General features: G+C 39.1%; 1 protein-coding gene across 3 annotated transcripts in view; it reads right to left on the bottom strand.

The window, feature by feature from the left end:
* Positions 1–18,886, bottom strand: part of LOC308694104 (protein NLRC3-like) — a 75,443-nt gene extending 56,557 nt beyond the window's left edge. The window contains exons 1-5 of one of the 3 annotated variants that reach the window (XM_081371394.1): positions 18,706–18,886; positions 17,342–17,438; positions 17,002–17,115; positions 3,393–3,518; positions 3,042–3,137 (exon numbers count right to left, since the gene is read on the bottom strand). In XM_081371394.1, coding sequence (XP_081227520.1) covers positions 3,042–3,137; positions 3,393–3,518; positions 17,002–17,115; positions 17,342–17,438; positions 18,706–18,718 — 446 coding nt within the window. In that variant the 5' untranslated portion in view covers positions 18,719–18,886. The remainder of the gene's footprint in view (positions 1–3,041; positions 3,138–3,392; positions 3,519–17,001; positions 17,116–17,341; positions 17,439–18,705) is intronic. The other 2 variants (XM_081371395.1, XM_081371396.1) reach the window with 2 other exon arrangements.
* Positions 18,887–21,486: the final 2,600 nt, after the last annotated feature.

Genomic DNA, 21,486 nt, shown 5'->3' on the forward strand with positions numbered 1-21,486 from the left:
TACTTTTATTTAACGTAGCGTGTATGTGTCAAACGATGGAATCGCCGATGATCACAACATCGCGTTCTGTTTCGCGAAGAGGGGAGAAGTGGTTTTTTGTGGATATCTCGAAAACCGGGAGGGTCGGAGAGAGTTTTCTTGGTCTAGACCTGACTCGCGTCTTCCGCTGCGGAACCATCCAGGCTTTGTGGTGGCGTGTTGGAGCCGGAGTGAACGAGACCATGGCTGATCGCGACCTCGACGCTCGGGACCGATGTTGAGAAACGCACGGAGTAGACGAGGTCGGAGTCAGCGGGTTAGTAACGTTAATCACTGATTTGTGCGCATCGGCGCGTGATGTTTCAAGAGCCAAACGCCGGTCTATCAGCTCGGCCTGTCTCACTAAAAGGCCGTGGATCTGTTTCTCAACAGCTTCCAGCTCAGACTGCACCGCGTGCAGCTCAAATGTGTCCTCACCTGCACCAAAAGGTAGACTACTTACATCTGATATATTCGCCATTTTTACAGATGGACAGTAACGTTAAGTTAGCAACGACGCTACCAGTGATGCTATCAATATTAATACAAATTTATGGCTGAAGTCTTGGATATAATCTGTCTTTTTAGTGGTACGGGTGTAGAGTAGACGCACGATAGGCGAAAAAATGTTTGTTTGTAAGTGAGTGTGGAGAAGTTCAGCCGTGATCCAAGGGAGTAACCTTTAAGAGTATCCGGCATTGGATCACTAATAGGCTTGAGACGCGTCTGCTCAACAGTCCGCGTTGTAACTATGAGGTGAGGAAAAGTAGAAAATGTTCGTTGTAAGTGAGTTTAAAGAGAAAATCAAGAATTATAAATCAATCGATGGAGCTCCAAAGACAACAGCGCGTTCAACGCATGCGCATTCTAAACAGATACAAGCAGTTGCACCACACGTAAGATTCACCCATTGTTTTATACACAGGGAAGCTCTTGCTTCTAAGGCCCTTGATAATGAGCTGAGTTGCGTGCTTCGAACAGTAATTAAAATTGTTAACGTAATAAAAGCACGTCCCATCAATACAAGACTGTTTGCTGTTATGTGCAAAGAAATGGGATCTGAACATGAATCTTTACTGTTGCACACTGAGGTAAAGTATTGCAGTGTCTTTTTGAAATGAGAGATGAAGTGCGACTATTCTTATTGGATATACAGTCTCCCTACGCAGAAAGTCTGACAGATCCTACATTTCTAACAAACCTGGCCTACTTGGCAGATATATACTATACTCTCATTCTGGCGTAATAATCAAGGAACTGTGCGGCCGTACCATGGGTGCAGCAGGCGTAATGATATGACGCATCGCCTGATAATAGTCCCCAGCTCGGTAGCCTATTATCAGGCGACAGGCGCTGCGTCATATTATTACGCCTGCTGCACCCATGGTACGGCCGCACAGTTCCTTGATTATTACGCCGGAATGAGAGTATAGTTCCTAGCCATATAGGCTTAGAAAATCGCAACTTTTCATTTTCCGTCGATCTTAGTACACGGTTTAACTACAGAAGAGTCAAGTTTTAAATAGGAAAATTATTGAAACTCGTTGGTCATTTTGAAAGAAATGCTACTGGACTCATCAGAATCAATGATCTATGCTAAGCTATGCTAAAAGTGGTACCGTCAGACCCGGAGTTCGGCTGAATGGATTCTAAAATGGCAAAACTCAACTGTTTAACTCTGGGGGAGTTGTAAAATGAGCATATTAAGATATTCTGGTATGTAAGCCTTTAAGATATTCTGGTATGTAAGCTACTGTATTCCATACATAGTTAAATGAAGTAATCGCGGAAGTGCGAGATGTGACCCATATGTATGGGGGGGCAAAAAGTTTGGGAACCTCTGGTCTAAGAGGCAGGGCCGGAGCACTTAGTGTCGATGCCTCTCCAGCCGCAAACATCTCGTCAATTGGGGCATCGACACATACCCGTATTCGCGCATCCCCTCAACGCTGATGGTGATGAAAGTCTTTCATGCCTTTCCGATTTCATTGTGTAGATCCGGCAAGAATGGAGGGCTCACGAGAGCTGGAGCTTTATGGCTGGAAAGAAACCATTCATGAAGTCTGTCACGAGCTGTTTCTTCCCTCACGCGCTCCAACAACAGCTTCTTTGTAGAAGCCTTGTTAAAGTGCTCAACAGCTTAACATACGCGGTGCAGGGTGGCTGTGAGGGTTTGGGTTGTATATCCTCTTCACCCTTATCAGCCATCTCAGGTTGGGCTTGTTGTTTTTATACACAGCAGAGCACTCGCTGCTGGATCAGAGGATGTTAGTGACAACACACATCCTCATCCTGCAGCTCACTTTCACGAGTCTCTGAAGGGCGTGAGAGATTAAAAACTCTCTCAACCTCCTCAGCGAGCTCCCTCTGAAAAACCCCACAATTCTATTCTCTGCTCTGCCTCAGCGCGAATGGGACCGGAACCGCATGGTACAGATGTCTGTCCCAGAGCAGACGAGAGTGGAGTTTTCTCAAGGGAACAAACTCACAGTGGCACAAAAAGATCCCTCAGGAACTGATCGTGCATGCTCTGAGCCCAAACAATAAACACACAAGTTGTGTGTCATCAAGTATCAATATCTTAGACACGGATGCACACACTTCCTGAAGCGTTTTTCACAAGCCATGATAACCTTTTTGAAGTTTCAGATTGAAGCATACAAACAAAACAGTCCCTGAAGATGAAAAAGTTGTTGACATGTTCTCCAGGCTCCCCTTATATACTTCCGGGTCACAATGGTGATGATGTCATAGGCTGTCGCTGGCAAATAGGATTGGCGTGATTAGATAAGTGTTTCAGACACCAGTTTACGCAAAGGCGTTCCCCTAGCGCTTTGACGCAGTGCGAGTTCCCTTTCGAAAGGGAACATGGTGTGTGTGAGAGCAGAATGGCTTGTCGGACATAGCAATAGTAACTAAAGGGGTCTTTACAAACGGTCAATTATTAATCATGTGTTTGAGTGATATGTTATGTTATGTAGCACCTAAAATTATTCAAAAACAACAAAAGTCCTGCATTTTACCTGAAATCAGGATGCAATCTTTCATTAAAGTCTTGTGGTTGAATCACAGGCTTGTACACAGTTTTGTTTTTAACTGGTCTGGATAGAAGATTTGACCTTAAATGAGAATAAAGAGGGTAAAGAATCAGACACACTGATATTGATGTAATTGTGTCATTAACTGAGTAACAGACCAATAGCTTTTACAGTGTGTGAATGTATTAATAATACAATACATAGAGCTTTACACAAGAACACAATGATCATTATTAATAGACTGAAACTTGCAGGATTGTAACTCATTCAATTATATTAATAACAATTTCATAAAAATCCAGTACAATAAGAATAACTTTTATAGAAATTATATACCTGAGATCAGGCCGTTCGTCTCCACTCTTAAACTTTAGTGGCTGCTCCATAGAGCAGTTGCTCTTCATAGACACACAGCTGGGCTCTGGTTTTGAGCTCTTCTCCTGGACTGAACTGGTTTTCAAACTAAGTAAAATATAAAGCATACAGACTTATAAATGTTGTGTACTTTTGCTTTAATGTCTTTGCTTTAATGTCTTTAGTGTTTTGCACTGTGTTTCAAACTTTGATTACAATTATTTTGTAACTGGTTTGCAAATGTTAAACATGATTCAACAATTGTACCAAAGCAACTGAGAAAACTGGTAATATTAGGAATTAGGAATTCAAAACAAATAAATTGAAATCAACTATAGAATTATAGATTGATTCAACTCAGGTGAACATCAACCGCGATCACATGACTCTTTTCAAAGGCACAATGGAGGACGAAGGCTCAACCGACTAAAGAGACTAATGTTTTGCTGACCTTTAAAAATAAACCACCTTACTGTACTCTTGCAATGGTACTCTTGCAACGGTACTCTTGCTGTGAAACATCACTGTTCTGACCAGACACTGTGAAGCTTTCAACAAATCTGGGCCGTATTTATCAAGCCTTTGAGAATTACTAACAAGAACACTGCTAAGAATGTACTTAAGAGTAAAACAATTCTTGGCTCAAAACTGCACTTAGAAGTTAGTTGTCAAGCATCTCAGTCGTAATTTAAGTGAAGTGTAGGACTAAATCTTAAATGTCAGTCTTAGTCAAGTCAAGTCACCTTCATTTATATAGTGCTTTTAACAATATAGATTGTTTCAAAGCAGCTTTACAGTGATAATAGGAAATTGAAGTAACTGAGATTGTTTTGGCTTTACAGCAGCTCTAGAATAAAGTTATTGTTCAGCTAAAGTTAGTTTTGATTGATTCACTTCTGTCGCAACGATCATTAGTTGTTAACTTAGGGACTGCTAACACAACACCGTTCTAACAGAAAACCCTCAACGCTATCCGGCCGCTCATTTGCACAAAACAGTGCCTGGTGGCTGGAGAACGCAAACCTTGAAATAGGTTCCAAGGTACAAGCCTTAAAAAATGTATAATACAGAATTTTTTTATCGCTTCCACGTAGCCACGTGAACCGGAATTATCCCGACAATGTTTCATCTGTACAGAGGTAAAGGGAAGGGAAGGAGGCCTTCACAGGGGAGAGATAGTTAGCGTAGACACCATTCCTCAAAATAACATTGAATTATAGAAGTCTATAATCTGTTATGTGTATGCTAGGCCAAAGAGATGTGTTTTTAGTCTAGATTTGAACTGACAGAGTGTGTCTGCTTCCTGGACAATCACGGGCGGACTGGCCATCTGGCATACCGGGCACTTTCCCGGTGGGCCGACGTGCTTTTTGGGCCGACCGCCGAAACTTTTTTTTTTTTTTTTTTTTTCCTCGGGCCCATGAACCGGTCCTTAAAAGTGGTAGGCCTAGATCGGCGGCCCAATATTTTTTTAATTGACACTGCTGGCTCAAAACACTTTTGTCAAAAATATCACATAGTTTTTTTCCTTCTGACTGTCGCGGCCCATGAAACACGTAGCTCAGCGGCCCATTGGTTCTTTTCTTGATTGACACTGGGCTGGGCCAATCACATCTTTAAACACGTCCCCCTTAGGGCTCTGAGCGAGCGTGCAGTGTAAGTGTGTATCTTTTAAAATAGTCTGAGAGATGGAGAAGAAAGAAACACATGGAATGTACAGATAAATAGCGTGAAGAATAGATACAGGCCCTTCAAGCAGATGCTGTAAAATATGTCAAAATATAGCTTTGTTTTCTGCAGTAGCAGGAACTTAATCAGCTCCAGTGATGATGATGATAGTGAAGAGGATCAGGAGAGAGATGAGAAAGTCTGTGATAAGAAGAACTACCTTCAAAACACTTAGGCTATGTCAGGAGTGTAGGAACCCATTACCCAGTTACGCATTATTTCCACATCTGCATAGTTGACGATTACCGCAATTTACTAGAAATTTAATGAGACGCGTTTGTAAATAATTTTTTCTACCAAAATAAAAGCTTGATGCAGTTTCCGTCAAAATAAAAAATCATGTGCTTATCTATTTCCAAGTATAGAAATTAGTACAAAACTAATTATGAAAGTTTCCTTTATTTTTCAGTGCATTGTTTTAAAATACATGGCTATTACTGTCATAGGATTAATATTATAACTATTATTATGTAGTAGTGTAATGTAGACAGACACTGTAACAAAGAGGTTTGAATTTTTCTTTGTTTAATTTGCACACTGAAAATGGGTTGGAGCTTTTAATTTTGAACTCTCAAAGTGCACCATATTGATGAATTTAACATTAAAATGCACAAAATTTTCTTATGGGGGGGCATGCCCCCGAACCCTCCTAGAGGGACAGAGCAGAGGTCCACTCACCACAGCTTTACCAAAAATCCTGTGGGAAACACTGGTATTGCAATGCCAATGCAGTTTATAGCTTGTTTTATGGATTCATCACTGTGGAGTATAGTTCAATTGTATTAACCCTCTGGGGTCTGAGCTGTTTTCTGGGCCCTAGAGGTGTTCTGACATGCTCTGACATTTGTGGTTATTTCTGTTACTTGTGACATTTTCATGGCTAAAGTCTAATTACACTGTATTCAGCACAAATTCTGCTACAATAATATATCAGCAGCATGTATGTAAAAGTTTGTAGTTTTGAGATAATGACATTTATGCGTGGTTTGTGAAAATACAAAAAAAAATTCTCACTGAAATAAGGCCATGAAACCCATACTGATTATTTCTTCACAAGACTTTTGAAAATTTTTACGACGTGTTTTGTGTGAGAAAGCTTTATGCGGAGGTCATTAATATGTAAGCTTTTCACACCTGAGAAAGACAAAAACCCTCCCCTAACGGCCCTATTAGGAGCTATCAGGCCCTGTCATTCTGAGCAACCTTTCACAAAGAATGAGGAGATTTAAAAAAGAATGGCTTTTAGATTGTTTGGATTTATTTACAACACAACATAATCCAAAGATACACAACAAATGACAAAAAAGCACTTGATCCAAAGACAGAGACCTTTCTGCCATTCCTAAAAACATTGTACATACCTTTCATTTCCAAGGTGTTTGATTTTCACTTTACCATGTTCATGTACAGAGACTCGTGTGAATGTTGAAGTCAGCAGGACTCAGTGGCATCTGGGCCCTGAAAGAAAAAAAAAAGTGAACATACTGATATCAAGAGAAAGGCCTGCACGATTTTTGGGAATAAATCTTAGATTTTTCTGGTTAAAATTGCTTTTTAAAATTCACAGAATACACACACACACAAATGTTTCCAACAATATATAATATAATGAACACCAGGTTTGTTGTGCCTTGTAGGCATAGGCTATGCGCAGTGCTGCATAAAATAATAACAATAACCTATAGCAGCCTATAAATATTCCAAAAGATTTCAGTAACAACTAAGCTAAAGAAAAATATATTGATTATCATGTTACTTCAAATGTTTCCATTCGTTATGATGATATGAAATTAGATAATAGTAAAAACATGAAGCTGTTTGGTGCGTTTTGCTTTTCAAACGCGATCACGATCCAAAATATGATACATTCAAACGCGATCACACTCAACTATAAAACATAATGGTTACCATATAGCCTACATATCTACGTTTGAGCAGATATCCACAAACACAGTAACAGTAAACACGGGTCTAAATATTATAATATTCACCATATATCTAGCAACAGTTCAACTGCAATGTGAAATTTATGCAACAATAACAAACTAATATGTAAGAATTTCTTACCTTACATCTTTCTTGTCTTCAAATCGCGTTCTTCTTCTTCTGATGTAAATCCAACGTAAGCTCACGGCGCGTCTTTCAAACTCGACGAAAAGCAGAGACTTGTGAAGTGTTTTGTTTTTGAGGTAATGAGCACGTTCGCGTTCCATGAGGAAATTTGCATGTGAATCTCTTTTGCGCGAGTGGGCGTGGTCAAATTAAAAGTAATTAGGAAGCGTTTGAGAAGCTGGACATCTTGTTGGTTTTATACAAATTACTTAAACAGAGAATATTTGTTTTCAGTTTGAATCCGATCATTTAAAAGTACACACTTAAATGTTTATAAAGGTATATGGCTCATAAATGTGTGACAAGTATTCACTGAGTTTTGTTTCAGTTTATAGACGTGCTCAAGAAAAAAAAGTTCACCGCGACGGAGAGGCAGAACGCACACCCTGTTTATTTTCTTTATTTTACAAAAGCAAAAAGTTTTGATTTGATTGTAAGTGGACACATACAAAAGTAGAAATATCACAGATTCTTTTTTTATATTTCTTTTTTCTGTATGACCATAAATGACAGAGAAATTTAAGTTTATAGTGCTACAATGTGAAGAAAATCCAGCAAAACGCGCCGGAGCGCTTGCCGACCTCAGAGGGTTAATAAATTACAATTTTGTACTTATTTCATCTGCTAACTCTCACTTGTTCCTACTCACTCATTACATGGCATTAGTGATTTTAAGGAATAGGAGTTGGTATACATATTTAAGGGCGTGCACAGATGGGTGGTGTTTATGATCATATGTAGTGGGCCAGTCTGGGCCAAAATGCCACGGCCGAAGTCCACCCCTGCGGACAATGTTAGGAAGACTGTTCCAGAGTTTTGGTGCTAAATAGGAAAAGGATCTACCGCCAGCAGGTGATTTTGATATTCTAGGTATTTTCAACTGGCCAGAATTTTGAGATCGCAATAGACGTGAAGGACTAAAATGCGTTAAGAGCTCGCTCAAGTACTGCGGAGCTAAACCATTTAGTGCTTTGTAAGTAATCAGCAATATTTTAAAATGTATACGATGTTTAATAGGGAGCCAATGCAGTGTTGACAGAAATGGGCTAATTTGGTCATACTTCCTGGTTCGGGTAAGAACTCGAGCTGCTGCGTTTTGGACCAGCTGTAGTTTGTTTATTAAGCGTGCAGGGCAACCACCAAGTAGAGCATTACAATAATCTAGCTTTGAGGTCATGAACGCATGAACTAACTGTTCCGCATTTGTCATGGAGAGCATATGATGTAATTTAGATATATTTTTAAGATGGAAAAATGCTGTTTAACAGATACTAAACACGTGACTTTCAAATGAAAGATTAGTATCAAAGAGCACACCCAGGTTCCTAACCGATGACGAAGACTTGACAGAGCAGCCATCAAGTGTTAGACAGTATTTTAGGTTAGTATGTGAGAAAGTTTTTTGTCCAATAATCAGAATCTCTGTTTTTTCTGAATTAAGAAGTAGGAAATAACTAGTCATCCAGTTTTTTATATCAGCTATGCATTCCGTTAATTTTGTTAATTGGTAAGTTTCGTAAGGGCGTTAAGAAATATAGAGCTGTGTATCATCAGCATAACAGTGAAAACTAATGCCATGCTTCTTAATGATATCTCCTAAGGGTAGTTCTCTTAGAGATCAGGGGCGGAGTGGGACCAAAAAATCTACCGGGAAATTTCGTAAACCACCGGCCCTCGGTCATAACCCTTGCAAAATTATTTTAAATATATTAAGAAAGCCACCGCTACTGGTCACGTGGTCTATGGTTAGATTGATTTGTTTAGATCCAGTGAAATTGCTACCTTGACAACGCCACGTGAGAGGCGTTCACACCGCCGCTGACTTGCTCTTCTGGCCTTTATCTCATTTCCTGGTTTCGGAACGTTCGAAATCGCCAAGCAGTGTACTCGCACTTCCGGTGGTTACTTAGTTACACATTTAGATGAAAAGTAGGTCAGTAAACTTAAATAAAATTACGACTATTTAAATAGGAATTGTGCATGTTCTGCATGTCTCTGTGAATTAATGGCACCGACGCGTTTCATTTACCACACACACACACACACACACACACACTGAGGCACGCATGACGCTCGCGATTTTTTTCAGCCTTACTTATTAACATTAATGCACTTCATCAACACAGCCGCTCTGAGAGTCATTTCAGCAGCATTTTTTTAGCTTCATTTGAGAGAAACTATCATCATAAAACACAGAGAGAAGGTCTACACGGCAACCCGTCAAAATAAAAGTTTGGTTAACCTTTGAAGAAATTTTTGCTTAAATCATTACATTTTAAACAATTGGTTATAACAATTTAATTAAACCATTAAAATGGAATCAAGAAAACAAACAAATAAAAACAAACTTTTGGGAGACGCGAGAGCGAATTAGTCCAGTGATAATTAACATGAAGCCATGGTGAATGCAATAACCGGAAGACGCTGTACACTGCTTCGCGGCTACTTCCGGCGTTCTATTGTGTTGTGATAAAGGCCCTGCAATCTCACCACTAGATGCCACTACACAAATGAATGTTGATGTTGTAGATGTAGATTATAGAGTGAACGGTACAATTTTTTGTTGTAGGTTTCGTGAAAATGGTTCCCTGTAAATAAGCAAATGCTGTAATCTAAAATTACAATAAAATGACTGCACAACAACATGAAATACCAAGTGTAATTATTATTATTTAAAAGATCTTGAAGTCAACAACAACATACAATAATAACAGGAAAAAAAAAATGACAGACACATTTTTCCCCAAAGGGATTTTGCTGTGCATATGGCATGTTTGGAACAGACCTAAACAGGCCATTTAACAGTTGCAAATATAGATGCTTTGACTATACACAAACATAAATTGTACTGGGCATTGTAGCACTCTGTGATTGTAAACACACACACACACTCTCTCACTCTCTCTCTCTCTCTCTCTCTCTCTCACACACACACACACACACACACACACACACACACACTTTCTCTCTCTCTCTCTCTCTCTCTCTCTCTCACTCACACACACTAACACACTCTCACAACACACACACACACACACACACACACACACACATACTTTCTCTCTCTCTCTCTCACACTCACACACACTAACACACTCTCACAAACACTCACACACACACACACACACACACACTTTCTCTCACACACTCCCTCTCTCTCTCTCTCACACACACACACACACACACACACACACACACACACACACACTCATCACTTGCTGTTGTCTCTTTCTCATCACTTGCTGTTGTCTCTCTCTCTCTCTCATCACTTGCTGTTGTCTCTTTCTCATCACTTGCTGTTGTCTCTCTCTCTCATCACTTGCTGTTGTCTCTCTCTCATCACTTGCTGTTGTCTCTTTCTCATCACTTGCTGTTGTCTCTCTCTCTCATCACTCGCTGTTGTCTCTCTCTCATCACTTGCTGTTGTCTCTCTCTCTCATCACTTGCTGTTGTCTCTCTCTCATCACTTGCTGTTGTCTCTCTCTCATCACTTGCTGTTGTCTCTTTCTCATCACTTGCTGTTGTCTCTCTCTCATCACTTGCTGTTGTCTCTCTCTCATCACTTGCTGTTGTCTCTCTCTCATCACTTGCTGTTGTCTCTCTCTCATCACTTGCTGTTGTCTCTCTCATCACTTGCTGTTGTCTCTCTCATCACTTGCTGTTGTCTCTCTCTCATCACTTGCTGTTGTCTCTCTCTCATCACTTGCTGTTGTCTCTTTCTCATCACTTGCTGTTGTCTCTCTCTCATCACTTGCTGTTGTCTCTCTCTCATCACTTGCTGTTGTCTCTCTCTCATCACTTGCTGTTGTCTCTCTCTCATCACTTGCTGTTGTCTCTCTCTCATCACTTGCTGTTGTCTCTCTCATCATCACTTGCTGTTGTCTCTCTCTCATCACTTGCTGTTGTCTCTTTCTCATCACTTGCTGTTGTCTCTCTCTCATCACTTGCTGTTGTCTCTCTCTCATCACTTGCTGTTGTCTCTCTTTCTCTGTCTCTCTCTCGCTCTCTCTCTCTCACACACACACACACACACAGACTCCCTCAAAACATGAGTTGCCGTCGCAGTAGGTCACTGGTCTCTGCAACCTTGTTTATCACCTCATCAGTGTCCAAGGACATCAGAATGTTTTTCTCTGTTGCCATGAGCATAAATGCTTCTAAGTGCTCTTGGGCGATAGTGCTCCTAAGTCTGTTCTTCACAAATTTAAGGGTAGAAAAACTTCTCTCACAGGCCACTTGAGTAGTGGATAATGTCAAAAGAAATTTGTAGGCCAGTCCAATTACATGGTATGTATTTGTCAGTAAATTGTATTGTGCCAAGATAAGGTAGACACAAATGGCACAATTCTTACACATAGAACAGTTAACATTGACCAATTCTGGTCCTTCTACATCACATGGTTCTTCTACATCACCATCCTCTGTGCCTTCAGGTGAATCATCTTCTCTTGAGGTCCGGACCTTGTACTCCTCTAGGGGGGACAGCTTTAGTCTTTCCCACTGAGTGGCCAGACTTGCCAGCTCAGCCTGTAAGGTACCAGTAGTGGCTCTGGCATCAAATTTCATTAAGCAACTGCTGAGGTTTTGCATTGCTGATCCTGGAAGTCCCTTATCCCTTACCTCAGGGAAGTTTTTTGGATCAAGGCAGGCAAAGTCTGAGCAAAGCTTTCCACTTATAGCAAAGCGCTCATGAATACTTTGAGTGACAGTGTCCATAATGACATTATGTATGGTCACCTCAAAGTCCCTCTCAGCTGCTGTTAAGGGCTCATCTTCTGCCAGCTCTCCTGGCATGATCTTCTTTTTCTTAACCCGTTTTTCAGGTAGTGCTACCTCCACCTCTATCTCACAGTCCTCCTTCTCCAGCAGCTCACCATTAGCCCACTCCACAAACTTGTCTGCAGCTTCTTTTACGCAACTGAAGTCTCGTACACACTTCTTCAGCCCATCCTCTGTTCCCACTACCAGGCGGTGTGCAGTCAGGAGATCCATTCCGCTTGTCTGGAGGTATTTAGACAGGGGTGACGTGTGCTCAAAAATCCGTAGGAAGATTTGGCCTGTGAGAATTGTCTCAAATTTTAGGAGACCCTCAATGTATCCTTTGGCCTTGGCTCTAGCAGTAGGCTTCATGGTTCTCTCTAGTTGAATTGCTGTTAAAGTCAAGACTAGATCTACATACATGGCACTGTCAGGCCTTCCAAAAGTTCCAAACACCTTTGTGAGAGCAGCATCTTTTGCCCACCACCGTGTCTGTCCTATTGGAGAGAGAATTCTGTGTCGCTTGTCTGTGCTGGTTTCTTCCCACTTCTTCATGCGTTTGTAAGATTCCCTTATAAAAACAGCAATGTCGTTCAGGAGAGTGAAAAGCGATGCACTCTGAATAACACTGCCTGTTGTGTCTGCTAATACTAGGTTTAGGACATGTGCATAGCACCAGACGTGGATTTGGTTAGGGGCCTCCTCTGATAAAAAGGAAGAGAAGCCTTTGTAACTGCCCTGCATATTGGCTGCCCCATCTGTAGTGCTCCCTACACAACATGACACATCAAGATTAAGTCTTGTGAGTGTTTCTTTCAGGAGATGGAGAAAATACTGCCCAGTAGAAGCCTCACAATCAATCAGAGCGACCAACTTCTCATGGACCACATCTGTGACATACCTGAGAATCACAGAACACTGGTCTTTGGATGTGATGTCTTGAGTGGTGTCAATCTGGACAGAAAACATTTTAGCTTCTCTGACCTCAGTGGCAATTGTCTCCCTTATCAGCCCACTGATGACTTTGATAACCTTGTTGATTGTATCTTTTGAAAGCAGAGTGACCAATGAACCTCTGCCTCTTGCCCCAGCTTCATGCTGTTTTTTACTTTTTTCAATACATTCAGTCAAATGTTGTTGCAGGCAGGGGTCATACATACTCAGGAGCATGATAATTTCAAGGAAGTTACCGTGGTCTACACTTCGGTCTTCAAAAGTGTAGGCAGCTTCAAATTCGGAGCCCCGGTAGCTTAGACTCTTCTTTCCGATTACCTTGACAACATTGACTACACGATACATCACCTGCCGTTTTCTTCTGACTTGCTCTTGATGGAGGGAGAGCTGGTTTCCTCTTAATCTACTCTCAATGTCCCCCTTATGTGCCCTCAAGAAGTAAGCCTCTGCACAGTCTTGATGGATAAGACTTCTTTCATGCTCCTCAATTCTTTGATGTACATGCTTCCAGGATTGCATGCCTCCTCTAACAAAAGCGCCGTCAAAAGCAGAGGGCTTTGAAAATGCCAAACAAACTGTGCAGAAGAGAGCATGACTTTCTTCACAGTAAGTCAACCACTTGCGGTTGATCCCTTCCCTACTATGAAAAATATTAGGCAAGGTTCTTTTTGGGGTTTGTTGGGGGTGATATTGAAAAAATAAAGACAGATCTTTAGACTTGGGACGGGCAAAATAATTGACGATTTGAATCTGCTCCTCAGCTGGTCCAGCCTCTCTACTTTGAATAACCTCCTCAGTTGGTCCAGCTTCTACACTTTCAGTCTCCTTCTCAGCTGGTCCAGCCTCTGTACTCTCCACATCCCTCTCCTTATCTGTTTCTGTTTCAATCCTGGACCCTGAGGCTTCTCTCTCCCTTGCACTGACTGACAAAGCATCTTCCCCTATGTCTGGTTAAGATGACGTAAAATAAAAACAGCTATTATTAGTATTAGTATTACCACTACATGGTTACATGCAACACATTGCATAAATGATATAATATACAAATTAGTTTCATATGAATAATCCACACTTATGTTACACTGAGACAGTATGTCTTTCCAGTATAATGTCTCATTCTCCATATGTTGCAATCATTACATTTGCCTATCATATTTCACTAATGAACATCTGCATTTTGTTTAGCCTTTTCACTGCATTCTATCCTCTGTTGTACCTATAACATTGTGCAATGTGTGCACACCTGTACTTGTTGTCGTGACTTCTCCTAGCATAGTGTGATCAACATCATCGCTGGGCTGAGTCTGACTGAATTCTGAGACTGTGTGGAAAAAACAGAACAGGCACACATAAATATTAATTTTTTTACAGCAGAACGATAATTGTGTTTCCCCCTGATAGTATATAGGCTGCGTGTTAGGGGGTATACAATTCACCCACCTCCAAAAAAAAAAAACTTTATTTGAAAGGTAAGCTATGCTGCACATGAATTTCAATGTTAACTCTAACATTTTTGGATGCACTATCTGTGTGAAGAAAATGAATGTGTTCCAATACATAGTTAATGTATTATAATATTTCCCAAAAAATACAACTCGTTAGATTCTAAAAATTCGCAATTTGTCAATGATTAGCAAGTGTTATACTAACATTTTATGTATTTTTTTGTTAATTCCGTTACAAATCATCTAGAAGTGATTAGTAAATGATTAACTAATTATTTACGAAACATGCTTATGTGTTCATATATGATAAGTGATATTTTATGTATGTTTTGTAGATTCAGTAAGTCATTTACAATTGATTAGTTAAAGATTATCTAATAATTTACAAAAAATGAGTATGCATTTCATAAATGTTAAATAAAGTATGTTTAAATAAAATAAATGTTTGTATGTAGCAATTAGAGGGTGCATAAACTAAGTGTTGTAAATGCCTTGAATACACGTACAGATCATTTGTAACAGTGTTCAACACTGTGAACGCATAAATAAATCATTTACAACACTTTCTGCATCCCCTAATCTAAAGTGTAAACTATCACTTGTAAATGTGTTACACATTCATAGATAAGATTTGTAGATCTTATGCCTTATTGATTCTTGATGTGGTTATCTACTTACACATACATTTACAAGTGATGAATAGTTTACAGGTGTTGAACACTGTAGTGTGTACTGTAGTGTAAGTGCTGACTTGTGAGGGTATAGACAGCTGTCTTCTCTGAAACACATGGAGTCTTTAACCACTCATTGTGCACCTTGTGTGGGCAAAACATACAAAATAATGTAACAATTAAATAATATTAATTGTGTAATTAAATTAATTAAATATTAAAATAATATTTAAACATTTACCCATAGTCCCATAAAAAAACCAAAGTCATGTTTTGTGAATGATTTAGTTAATCATTACTAATCACTTGTAAATTACTTGTAACGGAATTTTTCAAGTTCATACATACAAAACATACATAAAATGTGAGCATATCACTTGCTAATCATTTATGAATGTTTTTGTAAATTATATAGTAGTTTATCATAAACTAACCACTTATAAATTACTTACAACTGAACTTTTATTATAAAGTGTTACTGATTATTAATTGGCGTTGGCGACGTCATTATAGTATGAATATATAATACACACACCACTGTCTACCTACCACTAATTAAATGAGTCATTATTATTAGGCTACCAACATTTACTAGCTTGTGCTAGTTCACGGGCGGCTAGCAATAACGTACGTTAATGCTTGAGCGGCGCCACTGTTTTTTCTGTCAATTCACCTGTTGACGCCTGATTTCGGAATAAATCCGTAATTTTTGAGCACTTTGATGCATTCTCCTCCAGCATCCGCTTCTTCTTCATTCTGGCCTTTTCGGCCCCTCCTTTGTCCTTTCTCTTCTTGCCTTCCATTCGTTAATTGTTATGCAACCACGCATAGACTGACTGTCAATTTTATTTTATTTTTTCTAGAATTTGCGCGCTTTCTCTCTCTCTCTCTCTCTCTCTCTCTCTAGTCTGGCGTGTGCCATTTTTGGGTCATGCCATTAGACGAGGGGGCAGGGGCGCTCATTATCTCCCTACATTTCTGTAAACAGACTTGACCTGCGACCGGTTTATTGGATAAACGAATTCCCCATTCCGAGGTTTTATTCCATTCTATGTTAATTTAAGAACAAACAAATGAATTAAATACTCGGGTTTTTTTTTTTTTTTTTTTTTTTTGTGACCCTGAAAGTTCTGTATGAAGAATATGACGGGGGAGATGAGATGAGTGTGCAGGGGGGTAACTATGACTGAGAAATACAGTGCCGGCCGCCGCGCTGCCGCTCCGGCCACTCTCACGGCCGTTACGAATAATTTATGGGCCGATCATGAAAATTCATCAACCGGCCGGCCGGTCGACCGGCCGACCGGGAAACGTCCCGATCGTCCCGATTGCCACTCCGCCCCTGTTAGAGATGATTCACAACACTGTGCTGTGCCACAAACGGGATTTTGTATGATGACATGGACCAAACACAAAATAGATTTCCTTATTTAAGAATATTCTCAGATAAAGAATATTATAGAGTTCACACCACAACTATAATGATAAAGAGCTTAGAATAAACAGACAGTAATCATTCGTTGGTGTGGACGCAAATATAGTTATCGTTCTAGTTATCTTTATAGTTATCGTTCTTGATGTAAACGGGCCTTAGCGATTAGCGAAGTGATTCTTAGCTTAAAGAAATTTGATAACTCGCTTTTATTCTTAAGATTGAAAGTAGTAGTACATTTTATGAATTCTCAGCATTTAAGATTATAATGGCACTTTGAGAAGCTTGATAAATGCGGACCGTCCTGATCCAGCAGTTAAAAAAATCCACTCAATTTTTCACCTACTCCATTATATAAAGGTGGAAAAAATCTGAACTTACATTTACTTGATGTCATTGCTAGTATTAGACTGACTGACTGACTAAGAAAAATTATGCTTCTAATTAAAAAGTGTCATACTATAAGCACATCTTTTATAGAAATGATATACCTGGGATCAGGACATGTGTCTCCACTCTTAAACGTTAGTGGCTTCTCCATAGACCAGTTACTCTTCACAGACACACAGCTGGACTCTGGGTTTGAGTTCTTCTGATGGACTGAACTGTAACAGAGAACAGATTCAGTTTAATCCTTTAGGTTACTGTGTTCATTCTTTATGAGAGGAACCATATTAATATAAACATTCATCTTGCATCAAAAAGTACTTTGAAGAAAACATGATCTTTTTATTTAATATTTCATGTTAGTTTCAAAACAAAAATGTTAAATTTTTGCAACGTTTCACACAGAAACAACTGTTTCTGTGATGTAATGTTTGTTGAAAGTACCTGCATCCTGGAGAAAAATCTTCATCTCTGGATCCTTGTGAATCAGCCATGATGAAGCTGCAGGAGAATCTGATGAGTTTGATCACCTCCACTGACTCTGAATGAAGAAACATTGAGACACTAAATTAAATGATTAAATTAAACAACCTTCATAATTTAGCTGAACACAGCTGACACCGAGAAACGCTGATGAACATGTCCAGTCGGTGAAAAAGAAAACAAACCCCGAGCCACATCGACAGACACTGATCCGATAAAATAAAATAAAATAAAAACGTGTTTGTTGGCGTTTGTGTGAATTGGTCTATGAATGTTTACACATAAGTCAAACTTATGAAGAGTCACAGACATCACGAAACACAAAGGAAACTCGGACGGGACTAGTTTCACAGGGGGACGTTAGAGAAATTTCTGTTTCACAGACGTAGCCTACTTTGAGATTTTAATCCTGTCAGAATCTGCCATGTCTGTCTTTTTCTCACACGACCTCTGTAAAAATTCCAGAGCAAATTACCTACTGTTTTTCGTCAAACTCGGCGGTCCTCAGAGAAATCTAATCCCGTCCGAGTGCGAATGTCTGTGATTGCCGAAAATGTTTTTTTCCAAAACGCTTTTTCTTGTGTGTTTTGGTCAACGTGAACTGCCATACAATCTCTCTCTATCGCGCCGGTATTCAAGTTTCTGCTTTTTGCGCACTGATAATGGATGTAGATGTGTTCGGTACACTGCGAAGAAATAAAAAAATGAAATCAACAAGAAAGAGCCAAATCACAAACTGTTAAGACTGGCTACTGTAATATCAGTTTCAGGTAAGATTACTTTCATTTCTGCACTTAATTACATAACGTGTAAATTATATAAGTTAAAACTTTTTATTCCAGTGGGTTTATTATAAGAACCCAGTTCTATAAAATCATGATGATAAATGTATGTTTAGTTTTTTTATACTACAATTTTTATAAAATGTTTACAAAACACTAAATACGTTAGGACGTTTTACTTTAAATATTTCAAAGTGCTTAATTTTAAAAGTACTTAATTTCAAAATACATTTGATACATTTGACCATACGCAATCCACGCATTCTGAACACGTGATCTTTTGCAACGCCCACATGGAAAACACAGACACTCCTACCTCGGTAATAAACACGGTAAAGTTAGTCCCGTCCGAATCCGTACATGAAATCACAGACGTAGGTTGATAAGAATTGTAACTCAAACGTCGTTTGGAAAACTAGTCCCGTCCGAAAGTGAACGAAACCCTTTATAGGTTTCATATCAAACCATCACGTAAAATGTGTTTTGGCCTATTATTCATAGTCTATGAATATTAATATGAGAAAGTCACACATGAACACCCACCTTGATCAAACATTTACGAGATAGGCTACAGAATCTCAAATCTTCCAGCTTTAATATCATAAAACTATACGTAAATTCCTTCTTAAACGTTGATAAACACTTTGATGCTCTGTTTTTTCTGTATCGTATTTTACCTGCTTAAAATGGCGACAGGAGAACTTACTTTCACTTTCCATGTGTGACGAGAGAGAGAGAGATGAGAAGGTGGTGGGGGGGTTAACAGAGCTGCGTGTTCACGAGAGCACCACGACGCATGCGTGTGAGAGCAGACGTTGTTGAACGCGCGTTGGAGATTAATATTTAAGTGGTAAATTGTTTTTTTTCGCCAACAAAGCACCCGCGTATTTTCAGTTTGTTTTTATCTGTTACTTTATTTTTTTTATATTCTTTAGTTAATTGAATTTTTTTAAATCTCTTTTCTATTTAGTTTGTTAATTCTTTCACTAGTTTTTTTGTTTGTTCATCAGTTTTTCTTCATTATTTCTGTTTTGTTGTCTTTCACTCGTTCATTTTTTTTATTTGTTCATCCTTGCCTTCATTTGTTCAGTTTTGTCTTACATTTATCTTTCTGCAGAACGCAGAGTTCCTGATAATAAATCATAAAGATGACTTTGTTTGATCACATCTGTGTGATATGAAATAAGTTTGTCATCATCCAATCATGTATATAATTACATTTAGCAGATGATTTTTTCAAAGCGATCTACAAATGTGGAACAATGCAAGTGACAAACATGAAAGAATCAGATCAATTAAAACCATACTGTAAAAAATACTATATTGTAAACTTTTTAACAGTTTAATGGTTGGTTTAAATCATTTTTTTCCTGCACTGATAACTTTATTGCACTTTGGACCACTTTTAATTTAATTTCTGAAATGGTCAAAAGTCATTAAGAGGAAAGGACAGAAATTATGGAGAAATATTAAATAATGAATAAATCCTGATGTTGTAAAGTGATCTCTTCTGTTCCCTATCAATACGGTGTACTTCGTCACTAGAAGCAAAGGGAAAACTCCTTTTTCCTCTGATTACTGAAGCCTTATAATCACGCAGTGAAAAAATTAAAATTTTCTTTGATTTGTCCAGCGCTTTCAACACGATGCAGCCGTCACTGCTCAGGGAGAAGCTATTAAAGGTGATGATAGACTTTCGTAGGAAGGCACCCCAGATTGCTGATTGTGAAAATCCAGGGTTTGGACATTGAGATGGTGACAACATACAAATTCCTGGGTGTTCACCTCAACAATAAACTGGACTGGTGTAACAATACAGAAGTTCTGTACAGGAAGGGCCAAAGTCGCCTTCACTTGAGGAGACGGAGGTGCTTTGGTGTGTGCAGGTCATTGCTGAAGTCTTTCTATGACACTGGTGGCTTCTGCGCTCAGTGTGTTGGGCAGCTAGAAGCACTGAGAGGGAGAGAAAGAGACTTAATAAACCGGTAAAGAGGGCCAGCTCTATCCTGGATTGTCCTCTGGACACCATCGAGGAGATGTTAGCTAAGCTGACTTCATCATAGACAACATCTCTCACCCCCTGCATGAGACTCTGGGTCCCTGACCAGTTCCTTTGATCAACTTTATTAATCCCCAGGGGGAAATTTACATTTCACAGCAGCACAACAATAAAATGACTAAATAGAAAACTTAAACAACATTCACAACAGCAACAAGACTTACTCTCCTGTATTAATTTCGCAAAGCTTTATTATTATATAAAACCAAGTAATCCTAGAATATAGTCTATCATCTTTTATAAAGCTGGTTGTACAATCAAAAGCGGGGATGCATTAATCTTGAGCTGTGAGTACTCACAAGAGTCCAAACTGTTTCATTTAGGGGATGACCATCATGATTCATCATAAAAAAAAAAAAAATCCCAATCATTCAGCAACAGACTGGTGTTCCCTCAGTGCAAGATGGAGCGCTAACGCAGGTCCTTCCTTCCAACAGCAGTGAGACTCTTTAAATGCAGCAACAACACTATTGTATGTAGCACTTATTATATATTTCTATCTAGTACTTTTATTCAATGTTTTTCCATACTTGTTTTCAGAGGTGGAAAGTAATGAATTACATTTACTCACGTTACTGTAATTGAGTATTTTTTTGTGTATTTCTACTTTTTTAAGTAGTTTTTAAAATCTGTAATTTTACTTTTACTTGAGTATGTTTTGTTTAAAGTATTGTAATTCGCTACATTTTAAATCATATCCGTTACGGAGTAAAAATAAAAAAAGAAAAAAAATGAAATACTAGTGGGTAAAACATCGCACTCTGGAAACTGCGCAATGTTTTTTTGTGATTTTACTGTGTCTGTTCTCCCACCCTTCAATCACACGCTAAAATGACAAAAAAATATGGAGACGGACAAGACAGAGTCTTTACACACACACACGTGAGGCGAACCCCTGGTCAGTATGGGAATACTTTGGATATAGAAAAACGAACGCGTGGTTGTCCTGGAGCATATTCAATTTGCAAAAATTGTGGACGCAAAGTGACTGCAAAAGGAGGAAACACATAGAACATGTTCAGAAACACCATCCCTCCGTGCAGATTAAGATATGTCCCGTTTATAATTTAAGGCCGAAGGATTTCTGTGATGCAGAGGGAATCCCGGAATCCAGTCATGAAAATGGAATTTACAGTAACTCAGATGTCACGTAAAACACACGAAAGCTGTACAATAAATCAAATTGCGACATGGTCTGTATATTAAAGCACAAGAGACTCGCTATATAAATGTATAATCTGCGTATCTGTGTGAATCAGTGCGAA

Source organism: Scardinius erythrophthalmus (assembly GCF_964197995.2).
Source record: "Scardinius erythrophthalmus genome assembly, chromosome: 7".
NCBI classification, from domain to species: domain Eukaryota; kingdom Metazoa; phylum Chordata; class Actinopteri; order Cypriniformes; family Leuciscidae; genus Scardinius; species Scardinius erythrophthalmus.